At 40.7% G+C, this 15,418-nt stretch overlaps 1 protein-coding gene across 2 annotated transcripts in view; it reads left to right on the top strand.

Moving 5' to 3' along the window:
- Positions 1–15,418, top strand: part of MAPKAP1 (MAPK associated protein 1) — a 175,668-nt gene that overhangs the window by 33,165 nt on the left and 127,085 nt on the right. For both annotated transcript variants that reach the window (XM_077305441.1, XM_077305440.1), the window contains exon 4: positions 827–975. In XM_077305441.1, the coding sequence (XP_077161556.1) occupies positions 827–975 (149 nt within the window). The remainder of the gene's footprint in view (positions 1–826; positions 976–15,418) is intronic.

The following is a 15,418-nucleotide window of genomic DNA, read 5'->3' as shown; positions in this document are numbered from 1 at the left end:
AGTTTCTAGCTTCTGCTCACAGCTTGTACTTTGTTATCTTGTGTTCTGAATCCTTCACTGTGATGTTTGGATGTGTAAATATTGTGTGTGTTTTATTTTGGTCTTTTATATGTATGTTACTGTCGGTTACAATGCAGAGTAAGATTCTAGAATAAGAAAGAGGGGCTGGATAGCTGATTGATGTGTGTTATGATTGGATGGTAGTTGTGCCCTAGGAGGCTAGGTTGACTTCTTTGTGGAGAGAGTTTCATTCAGAGTATTTGTGAGAAGAGGGGGTAGAGTGAGGTGCTGTGGAGAGTGTGAGGAATCTGTGTTGTTAGTCAAAGTTGCTAGCCTAAATGGGGAGTGAGGAAGTAGGCCTTCGTAGCTAGTAGGTCTATTTAAGGCAAGTTAGAGAAAGAACTGTACCTATCTGAAACCATTACACTGTTATACTTCTAAATAAGCTCTATTTGTGTTCAAGAGAAAACTATTTTATTTTTTAAAAACTATTATTTAAAGAATTCTCTTTTACATTAGAGCCATCCCCACACACTGAACCTTTCTGTCATTGTACCAAATATAGCTAAGCCATCCTGGTCTTTGGGACCAACTGAGAATTCTAAGGCAAGTGACAGTGAAAATGAGTAAGAAATCATAAGGTAGTCAAGGAGGCAGCATAACACACATCACCCCCAGAATACCACGGGGAGGTACCTTTACAGATGTTATATATAAGGTGCTCTCAGAAAAGTGCAAAACCTTACATTCACTCTTCTCCCTCGCCAGTCTGGAGGAAGCATATTGTGCACATCATAACATATTCTCTTTTTTATATCAACTGCAGTCGAGGAGCTGAGCTTGCTTTTTGAGAAGAAGAACTTCAGATTAAAGCCTCCACATGCTGTGAAGCAGTCGATCCTTTCGGTCCGGCTGGAGCAGTGCCCCCTGCAGCTGAACAACCCATTCAATGAATATTCAAAATTTGATGGCAAGGTAAGTTCGACCGCTGCCCTTTCTTTTAAAAGAGAAACAGTAGGATCCCCAACTGCATTGTGTATTTCGGTTGAAATTCATTTCTGTTTTAAAATGCTGACTCTCAGTCTGCACTCTGCATCCTTTACTGATATACTATAATGGCAAGTTATGTGAACCATTTGCTCAAGTTTTAAGTCATACCGGGGCAATCATGTTTGTCCGCTGGGAAGATGCTGTATAGGACATATCAAAATCTGCCCCTCTTCTTGCAAACCACTCAATTCCCCTCAGGTGTTCTGTTTTATTTCTGTCATAAGTGTTTAATTAGTTAAAAGCTGGAACTTTTCTGTGGTGACATCCTCCCAGAGAGAAGCTGGTTATGTCTGCACCAACTCTAAAGATGCAGAATTAGTTTTTACCCCAAGCTGGTGATTGTCCAGCTTCCTTACTGATTAGAACACATTTTGCGTGTTGCCCTGAAGCACTGTTTCTAACACTTTTCTTCATTGCGAAAAGTTTCAGGAACCTGTTGAGGTTTGTAGCTCAGTGATAAGAGTACAGTTTTCCATGGAGAAAGTCCCAGGTTCAATCCCTGACCTCACCAGTTAAAAGGTCTCAAGTGGCAGGTGTTGGGAAAGACCTTTCTCTGCTTGAGATCATGGAACGTTGCTGCCAGTCAGTCCAGGCAATGCCGAGCTATGTGGAACAGTTTGGCCTTGGTATAAGGCAGCTTTATGCATTTAGCTATGACAAGCATTTCATGGCATATTGGGCAGGACAGAAAGAGCTTTAAATGACACCTTTGCTTTTGGGAAGTTTTCATACTTAGATGTATGTGCATCTTGCCCTGAGGAAGATCAGAGCTATTTTTTCCCATCTGTGAAGCATTAATCCCACAGACATGTTTGGCAAAGTTTTGAAAGTAAAATACCTACATGTATTACAGTTGCTTTGTGGCATTATGGTGCCTTATGATTTTGTTTCTCTTCAGAAATAACTGTCTCTTCATATCTGCAAATATTGCTTTTACTAGAAAGTGATAGAGCCTCTTGTGGCGCAGAGTGGTAAGGCAGCGATATGCTGTCTGGAACTGTCTGCCCATGAGGTTGGGAGTTCGATCCCAGCAGCCGGCTCAAGGTTGACTCAGCCTTCCATCCTTCCGAGGTCGGTAAAATGAGTACCCAGCTTGCTGGGGGGTAAGCGGTAATGACTGGGGAAGGCACTGGCAAACCACCCCGTATTGAGTCTGCCATGAAAACGCTAGAGGGCGTCACCCCAAGGGTCAGACATGACTCGGTGCTTGCACAGGGGATACCTTTACCTTTACCTTTAGAAAGTGATAATTCTTACTGTGTATGTTCTGGCTCAACAAAGCAGGGCTTTCATGCCAAATGCAGAGAAATATCTTTCTCATTCTGCTGTGTATACTTTGATCATCTTGTGTCATTAGACTGTCTTGCCAGAAGGCTGTGAAACCAGTGTTGTGGAGCAAGCAGGGGAAATCAACTCTTTTTCCAGACCCCTGCAAGGTCCAAATCTTGCAGTTTATGGAAACCACAAGTCAACCGAGAGAGGGTTTTGTATTCCCTGGGGATCTGAAGAAAATATGGACAATATATTAATCCTGCAAACCTATGACTCCCCCCACCCCAAATCCCATCTATAAAACATATTACAGCTAGTTCACGAAGATGAAAATCCAGTTTCTAACTCAGGATTTTGGTGTGTGTAAGATATGTAACAGAACCTACCAAGTATTGGAATTGTGCTAGTTTATGTGAACCTAGAGGACAGCAAAAGAGGGAAACATCAAAAGAATTCATAACAAATTGTGCGCTATTAAAAAAAACCCAAAGTATATCAAAACAAACACGTGGTCAGCAAATAGTAACTATATAATTTATTATAATAATAATAACTCTCTGTCTCTCTCTGGAAAGAGATAGAGAGCATTCATCAAATAGCTATGAGAAATATTAGAGGTAGCACTAATAGTGTTTATCATTTATATCACTCACGTTCCAAATTCTTTGCAAATAATGGATTGGTTCCTTCAGATCTATTCCATTATTAGTGGCACTTTATTTTGGTATAAAACACCTTCTGTTAACTCAAGAGGATGGAATTCTCATAGCCAGCAAGCTGTACCACCTCCCTAACTAAACATGAACATAACTTGCAGAAAACTGAAGTCCATAATGCAGTTGGAACACTTCACCACCTGGTTCTTGTTGCTTCAATGTGGCAAAATACCAGGTCCCTAATGTGATTGTGATGCAGCCTACCAAACTCATTTCCAACTGTCACAGGAATGTGAGCATCATGCTTTCCAGAGAGATGTGACAGAGCTCTTTTTACTGACCCTAACAGCGATTGAGTGGATAGAAAACTTAGATACTGGTATTTAGGAGGATTGCCCAATCCATCTGCATAACCATTGCATCTACTTGGCTACATATTTTATATTATTACATGCTTCCTGTGTTTTAACTCCACCATATGATAAATAATAATATAATCACCTGGTTCTGGCTGCAGACCTCCTGGACCACTAGGAACAGTTGAATGCTCACCAGCATGCTAGTTCCGCTGTTGCTTGCTAAACAACAGGAATCACAGTTGCTTAGAACCTTCCAGGAAACACTAAGACCTATAAACTATATTGGAATAGTGAACCTCTCACGTGTCAAAGCTTCTCTGACATAGCTGTATATTTATATCAAAATGCTGTGGAGGGGAGGATAGAGAGGAGGGGCTGAGCAAGTAAGGGTTTGGCCAGCGTAAATGCAGTTATGACTAGGTTTGTGCCCAATACGGCTGATTCTGCTTCGGCGCCCATTAAAGTCAATGGTGTCATTGACTATAATGGGAATTTTGGCCTTTCCATCTTTCCTGGGGCCCGGGGAAGTGGGTTTTAAATTAAAGCCCCCAACTTTCAGGGTACCTCTAGGAGGCTCTTCCCTGACTACCCTACAAATTTCAAAATGATTGGTCCAAGGGGTCCACTTCTAGGATCTCCTGAAGAGGGTGCCCCCATCCCTCCATTGTATCCAATGGAGAGTCCATCTCATAGGATTGGTCCCCCTGGGCCATTCCACCAGGCCCCAGGAAAGGCAGAAAAACCGAAATTCCCATTATAGTCAATGGCACCATTGACTTTAATGGGTGCTGAAGCCAAATCGGGCCCTTAGTGCACAAGCCAAGTTATGACAGTGTTATTTGTGGATGGGGTTGGGGGGGGGGGGATGAAGCTTAAAGAGTTAAGTCAAACATTTTAAGCTGGGTTTGAAAAGAGACATTATTTATTTATTTTGTTACATTTTTATACTGCCCTCCCCTGGGGCTCAGGGCGGTTTACATGGAACATAATGAAATATACATCAAACTCAGTTTTGCCAATGAACTAGAATGTAACAGTGGTAACAATAACAGTAGTAACAGATGATAACAGTTTAACAGACTAGTAATCAAACAGGTACATGGAATAGATTCAGATACATAGATTACAGGAAGGGAGGTTCAGGGGCCCAGTAGGTGTTGTTGATTCTGGCCGACCTCAGCCAAATGCCTGGCAGAGGATCTCCCTTTTGCAGGCCCTGCAGAACTGCTTTAGCTCCATCGGGGTCCTGAGTGCTGGTGGCTATAGCGTCACTGGGACTTGGGCTGGATCAGGGCCATAACAAAGTTATCTATTGAAAACATTTGTATCCCATCTTTCCCCAATGTGTCCAAGATGGAGAGCAGTCAATCAGATTAAAAACAACATTTTTAGAGCTATGAAACTTCATATATGGCAAAAGCCCTGATACAAATCAATTCAGACAAAAAGAATTCTCTGAAATTAAATGCTTTTATTGCCTTCCTGAAAGTCCAATAAGGAGGATAACTCTTACATCTCCTAGTGAGGTTTGCTTATATATGTGGGGGAGGGGAAGGCATGGGGCCAAGTTGGGCCCTCTGTGCAATTCTAAGAAGGGATCTTCAGCCAGTAATCCCCAGTAGGGCAAAATTGGCAGCCATTCTGGTCTGTGGCTTCCAGGTCACAAAGGGCTTTAAACACCAGCAGCTTGAAGCCAAAAAGGAAGCCGCTGAAGCTATTTTAATAATGCCATCCCATTATGGAAACATCTACTCCTTGTTAGCAAACAAGCAGCTGCATTTTGAACTTTGGTTCCAAGGGTAGCAACCACATAGAGCATATTACCAGAGTATAGCCTGAAGTTACAAGTGCAAAATGCACCAGTGTCTTCTTTTAGGGGATAAAAAAGGTACTTTTGCAGGAGCAAAGCTGTCATTTTGAAATTTGAAAATTCAGCTGGCACCTTGATCACAAAAATGCCCAAATGAGCATTTTCTGAAAGCAAAGGAAGACCCATCATGGATCTAGCAGCCTTGTTAGCTGGTACACTGGACAGCGTAGCCTCAGTGGTTTGAAAAGCTGGGCTTTTTCTTCTGACTTTCCATGCTTGTTCTTTAAAGTTTAAAGTATAACAAACCCATTCCCAGCTGAGCCATCATTACAGATATTACACACCATAGCAAATGAACCCTGGCTTTGATTTGCATTGTGTCATCTTTTCTTTTCTTTTAATGATAATGAGAATCATCTAGCATTTTTGCCATGTCTGCACCCGAACCAATATTTGAATGATTTTTCTCTCTGTTCTTCGGACTCCACTATTTTAAAAAAATTGAAACTTGCAAGGATTTTTGTTTTGTTTTATTTTTGCTTTTTGAACATGCTAAGAGATGTGTTTTTCCACAAATATTCATAATTCTTTTCCTGGGAATAGTACGTGCCTTATTTGCATAATTAACTGAGCCTCTGGAGTCTCTTGGGAAAGTGGTGCCTAATTGGGGAGAGATGGGGGAGTCTATTAAGGGGGGCTTTGGGGCCTAATTAAGCATGCTTTAAAAACCCTACTTAATTATGTATTTACTCTAGAGGCTGGGGTGACTCTCGAAATCCTCTTTTATATTGGAACTAAAGCTTTGATTCTTTTTCTTTTTAAAAAATTCAAATCATTATTTAAAAGTTTCCTCTCTCAATGCAATAGAGAGAACCATACTTTGTTTTTCTCTGGGATTTTCTTTGCTAGCGCTGTGAGCAAACGTATCCACTAAATTCTAATCAGCTGGGTTGTTATGTAAAATAACATTATTTTCGGTTAAGATGTTTTTACTTGTATAAAACATGTACTGTTGTTGTTTTGTTAAAGGAACACACCAACAGTGGTATTGCATCTTGGTGTCCTTGAACATGCTACTTTTCCGGAATGTGGTAATGACACCAATGTTCAATAACAGATGGCGATGCTGGTTGGCAACTCTCTTATGAAAATAGATTAAGGTTATTTTACATCTATTATGGTTGCCTCCATTCACAGGCCCTCCACACCTTAGTGTTTGCCTCAACCAAGGCTTACGCATGCATTATGCTTAAACATGAGAAGCATAACATTGGAGTAGGGATTGGCCACACACCAGGATGTAAAACCACAGTTTGTGTTAGCTGTGATTAAATGACATCTGCGCTAATGGTTAAAACCTTTCTTGCAAGGTGACAAACATTTTATGGCTCGGGGGGCGCTCAAGATAAAATCATAATTCTCACAGTATGTTTGGGATCCTAAGGCAAGTGACTATGGCTAGGTAAATATAATTATAATTAATAATATAATAAAATGAAGCTGATTGGCAAACATCTGATGATGAATTTAAATTCCTGCTGGCTTGATTCTGAAAAAGAGCTTTAAAGAATTTGGATCTGGGGGTGGGAGTAAGAGAGAACATGAGTTTTAGATACCGTGTCTTCAAACCTGTTGTTGTTTTTTTAAAAAAATTCTATATTAGCAACTGTTTTTTAACAATGAAACTGGGGGAAGGGATAATTCATGAGTACTAATTGCTTGGCTGTTAATTTTCATAAGTGTTGATAGAAGCAGTTCCTTAAATTAAACTTTGTTTAAAACGTATCAAGGGAAATATTCCACAATGTCGGGCCTGAAGTGAAAATTAATATGAATGCTGTGGCAATTAACACGTACTGGTTAATAGCTTTTAGCAGCATTTTGGGATGATAGACCTTAAATACATTTTTCGCATGCTGCTCTTGTACCAGCTTCATTCCACTCTGCGTCTGGATAATTACGAACAAACGCTCCCCCCATACAATTGCAGATATTAAATAGCTTTCCTGAAAGAAAAATCCCATACCAAATAACAAATGGAGAAAAGGAAACATACTGCAACGTAACTGATACATAAGACGCATCTCTGAGATGTTTGTTTGAGATTAAAAACCTAGTGTGCAAAAAATTTGAAAGGCTTTAATTTGAATTTCACATAATAAAACATTTCTAACCTAAATGGGCGTATCAGAATTAATAATAATATGTTATTTGTAAGGCACAGGTAAGGTACTTCCATAAAGCATAGAAATCTGAAATTTGATGATCTAAAGATCACATTTTTTAAATACTGGATTTTTAAGGTACAGACATACTACATAGAAAGCTGAATTTTTTTTAAGGAAGGGTAAAAATGGGTCTACAGGCCTGTTTTTGGGGGGGGCAAGGGGGGCAAAGTAGCAAGATTGAAAATTATTTCCCACACATAAATATTTTCATTATAACACAAGACATGACTTCAATAAATGTCTGTTTTAAAATAATTTGTAAATTACAAATCACTTTTGTGGTTGTTATTTTTTATTGTGCTTTACTTTGTAACCTGCCTCAGCAAATCCGTTGGAGATGCGGCATAGAAGTTTCCCAAATACATGAATAACAGTGAGCTGTGAAAGCCCCCTTCTCGTACTGTAAGAAACATGTAAAATGCAAGCTGTACTGGGTATGTGCCTGTTCGTCTGTCATAATTTTAGTGCACGAGATATGGGAAGAATCCTAGCCCAACTGTAGACTGCCTTTTTGGCCCAGAGCAAGCTCCCAACTCTGCCAAATAGTGTCCTTCTGTTGCACATCTATCTGCAAACAGAACGGCTAAAGCAGAATATATCTCTGCATCTTCCTGTGTTGGTAGTATTTCAGTGAAGCTGAAGGAACCTTCTGGGCTTGAATGCCTTAGAGATATCAAGCAGCATAAGCAGAACATGTAAAAACCTTAAACAGTGGTGCATTCCAGATCGAAAATTTGAAATTGGGCTCCATACTTTCCCATCAACTGGCCTTAGGGTGGGCCCTGTCAAATTGCACTCAACCAGGCCTGCCTGGCATTCGGAAATGCTTTCTCTCTCTCTCTCTCTCTCTCTCTCTCTCTCTCTCTCTCCCCCCCCCCCCAAATCATATTGAAGGCAGGGTAGTTCTGCTATCTAGTCTGATATCTTCAAGGACCACTGGGGTTTACTGGGGAGAGAAGGAGGGGTGGGGAGGGGGTGGAGTGCACCACAGAGGGATCAATTACATGAGTAGAGTGAGAATTGCAACCTGCGCATTGGCATGCGCCATTCATTGATTTTTTTTTAATGCATTAGCTGGTTAGAGAGCTAATTAAAATATTTCAGACTGTGGCCTGTTATTTAGCAGTTGGGTCGGATATCTATTCTAAATCAGCCTTGCTGGTCTGGATTAATCACTAGACTTAAATACCTTGTAGAGGCAGGTCGGAGCCCAAGCATGACCTTGTTGGAGAACTGAATGTAGGTGGGCACTAAAGTTATCTGTCCTTTCTTGTAACTGCCCTGTCTCAGAACATGATAGCTGTGTGTCTTTTTGCTAACCCTCATGGTTTTTCTTTTCCAGAAAAGTGGCAAGCATCTTCTTTATCACATGCTAGAGTTAAAGCAGGCAGGTTTTGATTCTCTGTGAAATTTACCCTAGATTAGATTATTGGTGCTGGATTATTGAGTTTGGAGGGCATGCAAAGATTTAAGGAAAGTTAAATTTGGGGCTGTCTTGTTATTGGATGGAGGAGAGTACATAATTTCTTAGGCTGAAACAGTTTAATTGGTTATCTGTTTCAGAGTACAGTTCAGAGTACAGGTTCAGATGTTAAAAAAACCATAGTCTCTGGATTGTCTCTAGATTTTCTCAGTGAGCATCCTTCACAGATGGCCACTTTTCACCGATCAGGAACTGGTCTTTTTCTGTGGTGGCCCTGAAGTGTCAGATCTTTCTTCATCCGAAGGTCCATTTTTGCCATCTCTTCCTTTGCTTCCCTCTGAAAACAACTTAAATACTCTTATTCTGCCAGGTTTTTTGGCAGTAAATTCTCATTTTGTGACTGGTGGTAATAATAATAATGCTTTTTAACTATCCACCTAAAGTGTTTATTGCAGATGTTTGTTGCCTTCTGCCAGGAACTTGGGCGTGATCCTGGATGCCTCTTTATCAATGGAGGCACAGGTCATGAGAGTAGTCCACCTGGTGTTTTTCCACCTATGCCAGACAAGGCTACTCGTGCCCTATCTGTCCCCAGAGCACCTGGCCATGGTAATCCATGCAACGATCACCTCCAGGACTGATTTCTGTAACTCGCTGTATGTGGGCCTTCCCTAGTCCCTGACCCAGAAGATTAGAGCTGGTGCAGAATGCAGTGTCCATATTCAGCTTGTGCTGAGACAACTGCATTGGTTGCCAGTTGCATCCTGGATCAAGTTTAAGGTTCTGGTGCTAACCTTTAAGACCATCCATGGTCTGGGCCCCACATATTTAAGGAAGCACCTATCTCTTTATGTCTCCTGCAGGGCTGTATACTCTGTGGGTGCAAATCTGTTGGCAGTTCCTAGGCAACAAGAAGCTCACCTGACCTTGACCAGGGCCAAAGCCTTTTCGGTCCTGGCCCCATCCTGGTGGAATGAGCTCCCAGAAGAGCTGAGGCACCTGACATAGCTTTCTCAGTTCCGCAGGGTCTGCAAGATGGAGCTGTTCTATCAGGCATTTAGTTGAGGCCAAGGAAGTTAAGATCAAGAGGTCCTCCTCAGTTTAACCAGGACAGCTGGCTGTTCCCCTTTCAACATCCCCCTGAGACACCTGGTGGGAGACTGTTGAGTGGGAGGGGGTAGGGTTTCAGGTTTTAGGGTTCACCATCTGGGAGAGTTGAGGTTTTAAGCAAGGGGTTTTTATTGATGTATTGTGGGGTTTTGTTTTTTGTAACCTGCCGTGAATCAGCTTGCTGGGAGCAGCAGGTAAGAAATCTATGTAATAAATAAATAGTAATAAATAAATATTGTCTGGGAGCCCTTACTGGCTGCAGCTTACTGGTTGCAGCTGGAGAAGATTGCCCTGTTTGCTGCAGTGTAATATCTGAAAGCTTCTCATCCCATTATACCAAAGGCTGGTGGGGAAGTAAAAGGCAATTCTAGAAAGCATCAAAATTGTGTTTAATTTTAACCCATTTTTAAATGTCCTGTGGCGATTACTATTAACATGCATTAATGCCCTGAAATGCCAAGCATATATAGTGTTCTCTGACATTGCCAAGTTAGCTTATCTATCATTGAGGCAAATGATCTATATGCTTCTGATGTGACAGTGTTGATTTCCAGTACTATTGTAAAGAAAAATGCTATATTCTGAGAGGAAAAAATGATTTTTTAAACCGTAAAATTAAAATAACTACATTTTTTTTCTTTTTAATCTCAGCCTCTTCATTAAAAGAGCCATCTTGGTGTAGTGGTTAGGCTTCTAATCTGACGAGCCGGGTTTTATTCCATGTTCCTCCACATGCAGCCAGCTGGGTGACCTTGGGCTCGCCACAGCACTGATAAAGCTGTTCTGACCGAGCAGTGATATCAGGGCTCTCTCAGCCTCACCTACCTCACAGGGTGTCTGTTGTGGGGAAAGGAAAGGCGATTGAGACTTCTTCTGGTAAATGAAAGGGGCTTATAAGAACCACTTCTTATTCTTATTCTTCTTCAACTGAAAAACCTCTTATTCTTTTTCCAACACATCCAGAAAAGTATCCACAAATTTACAAAATAGTCATAGTTGCATGTATCAAAGTCTGACATGATTTTATCATGTTTTTATAAAAATATTTCCTAAGGAAAGCGGTCTATAGGGGAAAATGCCCCAACATTAAAGCCATAAAATGTTGTTCAAATAATATCAGCAGTTCAAAACGTATTTCCAAGTAGGAATAAACAAACTTCTCCAAAAATACTAAACAATATATGATATGGACGGTCCTTTAAAAAAAAAAAAACCCTCAAAAAGACTTATAGGAGCTGCAAGATAATAGGTTTTCAAATCAGATCAGGGAGTTGGTTTTTAACCCCCATCTCCACATTCTCAATGCAGATCACCCTACCCTCTGACCCTGTATTGCTATTAAAGAACATAAGAGCAACCATGCTAGATCAAATCAATGGTACATTTAATTATGTATCCAGTTTCACAGAGATACCAATCAAATGCTTTTGGAAGGTTTACAAGAAGAACATGGAGACCAAGGCCTTCACCATTGCTTCCTCTACCTCAGCACTCACATTCAAATCATTACTATATGTTCTCATTTAACACCAAGCACCCCAGTTCTCCCATCTTAACTTGGAAGCTCCGGACACTTGCATATAAACATCTGTATATTGTTCCCTTCTCCAAACATCTTTAGCATGCATATTTTCCTCTTATGGCCCATAGGTCATCTTAAACAGGCAACATTTCCTGGTACTCTCTCACAAGTGCTAATTCATTCCTATGTAACCCAGATCAATCAACCAATCATCCCACAAGGACAAGTCCTCCTGAATGCTATCTAGTTCCTTCAAGTTTTTCGTAGGAGCTAATTTAAAAGCTGTTCGGTGACCCTTTTTGATATTGAATGATGTGGTTCAAATGGAGTTCAAATGGAGCCCCTCTTTTGGACAGCCTGGACCTCTTGGCTAGCAACTACTTGCCTAGCAAACAAAACTGTTAGTCTGTGTACTGCCTATCTAGTCTAGACAGCATATAACATCTGCAGTTTTTGCCCCTGATATCTCCATATGCCCATCACCAACCCATCTCTCTACATATCTATTGATCAAGTTTCCCACTGCTAGCCACAAAATGGTATCCTTGCTGTGGGAGGACATTGGTTCACCATCTGAGGAATGGGTACCTCCAAAAGGATTATCTCCCATCTCCTCAGCCGGATGCTTTCCCACCCAAAGATCCTTATTCTCCCTGACAACCAAGGAACTGGACAATTGCATGTGAAGGACCATTTACATTGGAAATACAATATGGAGAGTTACCACTTCTTGGCCCCAATCCAGATTATCTCCTTCCATCTCCATTGCTATTATCTTTAAGTTGGGGAAGGGATAGACCACAGATCCCTTGCATCGCATGTAGTTTGTCCCTGCCTACAAAGTATAGAACCCTCGTCTTAAAGTCCCCAAGGAAGCTTGTCTGACCTCAACCAGGGCCAGAGCTTTCTCTGTCCTAGCCCCCACTTCATGGAGTGAGCTTCGAGGAGATCAGGGCCCTGCCAGAGATAGACAGTTCTGCAGGGATCTTTTCCGCCAGGCATTTGGTTGGTTTTCCGCCAGGCATTTGGTTTGGTTCTGGGCCCCCCAAAACCCCCTCCTCATGAAGTAAACATCCCAAACTGACCAACCATGTGTGATTGTTAACATGGTAATGTTGTTCAACCAGTTACTGAACGTATTAGAACCACTGTTACTATTGTTATTTATTCAATGTTGTTACTGAGTTATACTGTATCATTCCATGTTCTCCTATGTTCCATGTAAACTGCCCTGAGCAGTAGGGGAGGGCAGTATATAAATATAATAATAATTAATAAATTAGAAAGTAGTATTGCTAAATGTGGTTGAATCTATTTGTCAGACGCTGTTAGAAGACAGATGCATTCATCCACCAAGAGTTAATACACCACTTCTGGAGGCCGTTGTTTCCTAGATGCTGAAGCTCCATGGGAAAGAGCTTCCTGACTCAGTCTGCTTAAAGACTGTTTGAATTAGGCTAAACACTTGTCCTCTGTGAGCATTCAGAGAGTGTTGCATTAATAATTTGTGTTCTGCTCTGAGGAGCTTGGTACCAGGTACTTCTGAGTAGCCTGAAATCTGACCTAGAAAGTGTTTTCTGCCAACCTTTGAAGAAATGCCGGATGTATGTAACTTGCATGGCTTTTAATCTGTAGCCATCAAAGCTCTAAATTCATCTTGTTTTGAGCAATTGTTTTATTAGTATATTTGTTTAAAGTATCCCCAAGTTCCCAAGCCTTTTAAAAGGTATCAATAAGGCAATCAATAAACTTGTGCGAAAGTTCAGAAGTCATTTTCTCTAATTCTTCTGAAAGGTGATAACAACAGAGAATAGGAGCCCCTTCTGCAAAGGCTTCTTTGTTCTAGTTTTTTTTATAGTGAGAAGGTTACCATTCCCTGGCCACAAATCACACACTCTACAACCCAGCAGCTTTTAAAGAAAAGAAAATCTCATGCAAGATTCTGATCACAGACCTCTTGCAGTGCATTGTCTTTGGGTAGCAATAATATGTTGTCCTAAAAGGTGCTTTTTTAAAAATCTTGCTACCTTAACTCTCTGGGTTAAATGGTCATGCACTTAATAATGCTCTGTAGTCTTACTCTGCATTTCCCTTATATGAACTCCTAAGATGCTTATCACAAGCCTTCTAGGCACAACATAGCTGCTTACACTGGGGGCGCCTCTGTACAGCTGCATAAGAATGTTGGAGCATCCTGCTGGATCAAATTGTCCAGCTGGCATAGCATCCTATTTCCCAGGCACCAGATGTCCCCCATCCCCCACCCACAAATGAAATACAGAGGTATGTACCTCTGAACCTGAGCATTCCATTTAGCCATCATTGCTTACAGCCATTGATGGATGTTTAACATTCCATGAATTTATTCAAGTGGGTAACCCTGTTGGTCTGAAGCAGCACAACAAAACAAAATCAGAGTCCAGTGGCACCTTTAAGACCAATAAAGATTTATTCAAGGCATGAGCTTTCGAGTGCAAGCACTCTTCCTCAGACGAAGAACTACCATCATGACTGTGGGAATATAAAGCAAAAGTTAATTCTGTTAAATTAGTAAACTGTGTCACAACAGCCAAATCTCAAACAACTCTTCACCCACAGCAATACAGCATCTAATGTGAACATGGACACTGGTACTAGAGCTTGCAACAAACCCAGATGCCAACTTTGCTGCCACATACACTCCCATGCCACAATTACTGGACCTAACAACATCATCATTTGTCACCAACATAGACAGTTTTATTTCTTCTATGTTTTTGTGGACTACAACTGAATTTGAGGGGACTGATTGGCTGTTTTAGCAAAGAATTATCATATGGCTGTATTTGGATGTTGTGACACAGTTTACTAATTTAACAGAATTAACTTTTGCTTTATATTCCCACTGTCATGATGGTAGTTCTTTAGTCTGAGGAAGAGTGCTTGCACTTGAAAGCTCACACCTTGAATAAATCTTTGTTGGTCTTAACAGTGCCACTGTTTTTATTCCATGAATTTGTCTGATTTTCTATTAATGCTGTCTTAGTAGCCATATTATGCAACAGAGAGTTCCACAAGTTGATCATTAATTGTCCTTTTATCCAGCCTGAATGTACTGCCCATCGAATTTTAATATTTTGGGAGATGAACTTTCTGTCCATTTTCTCTGCCCCAGATCTACCTCCTTAATTGTCTTTTTCCTTACACTGGATAACGTCATTTTTTTTTAAACCTTTCCTCTTAAGGGCTTTGTTTCTCTCCCTCCTCTGCTATCAAATTCTGTACTCCTCTAGGTAAATCTGCGTTTGACAACAAGCTCCCTCTTTGTTTTCTCATTCTTCCTGTGATATACGAAGCATGTTTCTATGCAACAAGGGTTTCTTGTGTGAGCATTTAGCTGCAATTCATTTTAATTGTCCTGATGAAGTTAAAAAGTATTAGTGTCAGATAAAGACTCATCACCATTGTATGATTTAAAGCTGGGGCTTTGGAAAGCAGGCATGTGTTCCGGCAGCTGTTTATACAAGACACTGTCTCTTTTGACAGCAGTTAAAAAGTATGGTTGCGGTAATCAAATTGCAATGCCAGCCTCTCTGAGGCTAGCACCAGATTGAATTTTATATATATATTTGTGTTTATAATATATATAAAGATTTATGAATAGACACCAGTGTTTTGTTTTGAAATCCCTACCTATTTTTAACTGATAAGGGTCTTGAATAAGCATATTTCACCAACAACAGAAAATCAGGAGGAAAAGCTAAAGCATTCGGAACTTCTTAATTTGGGAAGAAAAGGCTATTAAAAGAGGAAGGGGGGACATGATAAAGATGTATATAATTAGCAGCAGAGTGGGGAGAATTACGAGGGACAATTTTCTTTCCTCAGTAATACTAGGACTCAGGATTGCTCAGTGATGTGCATTGACAGCTCAGGGCTGACAAGTGGAAGTATCTCTGCACAGCATGTAGAATCCACCACCACATGATATGGTGACAACAACTTGGTT

This window comes from Paroedura picta, chromosome 12 (assembly GCF_049243985.1).
Source record: "Paroedura picta isolate Pp20150507F chromosome 12, Ppicta_v3.0, whole genome shotgun sequence".
NCBI classification, from domain to species: Eukaryota; Metazoa; Chordata; class Lepidosauria; order Squamata; family Gekkonidae; genus Paroedura; species Paroedura picta.
The sequence above is the reverse complement of the archived record's forward strand: the minus strand, read 5'-3'. Positions and strand labels throughout refer to the sequence as shown.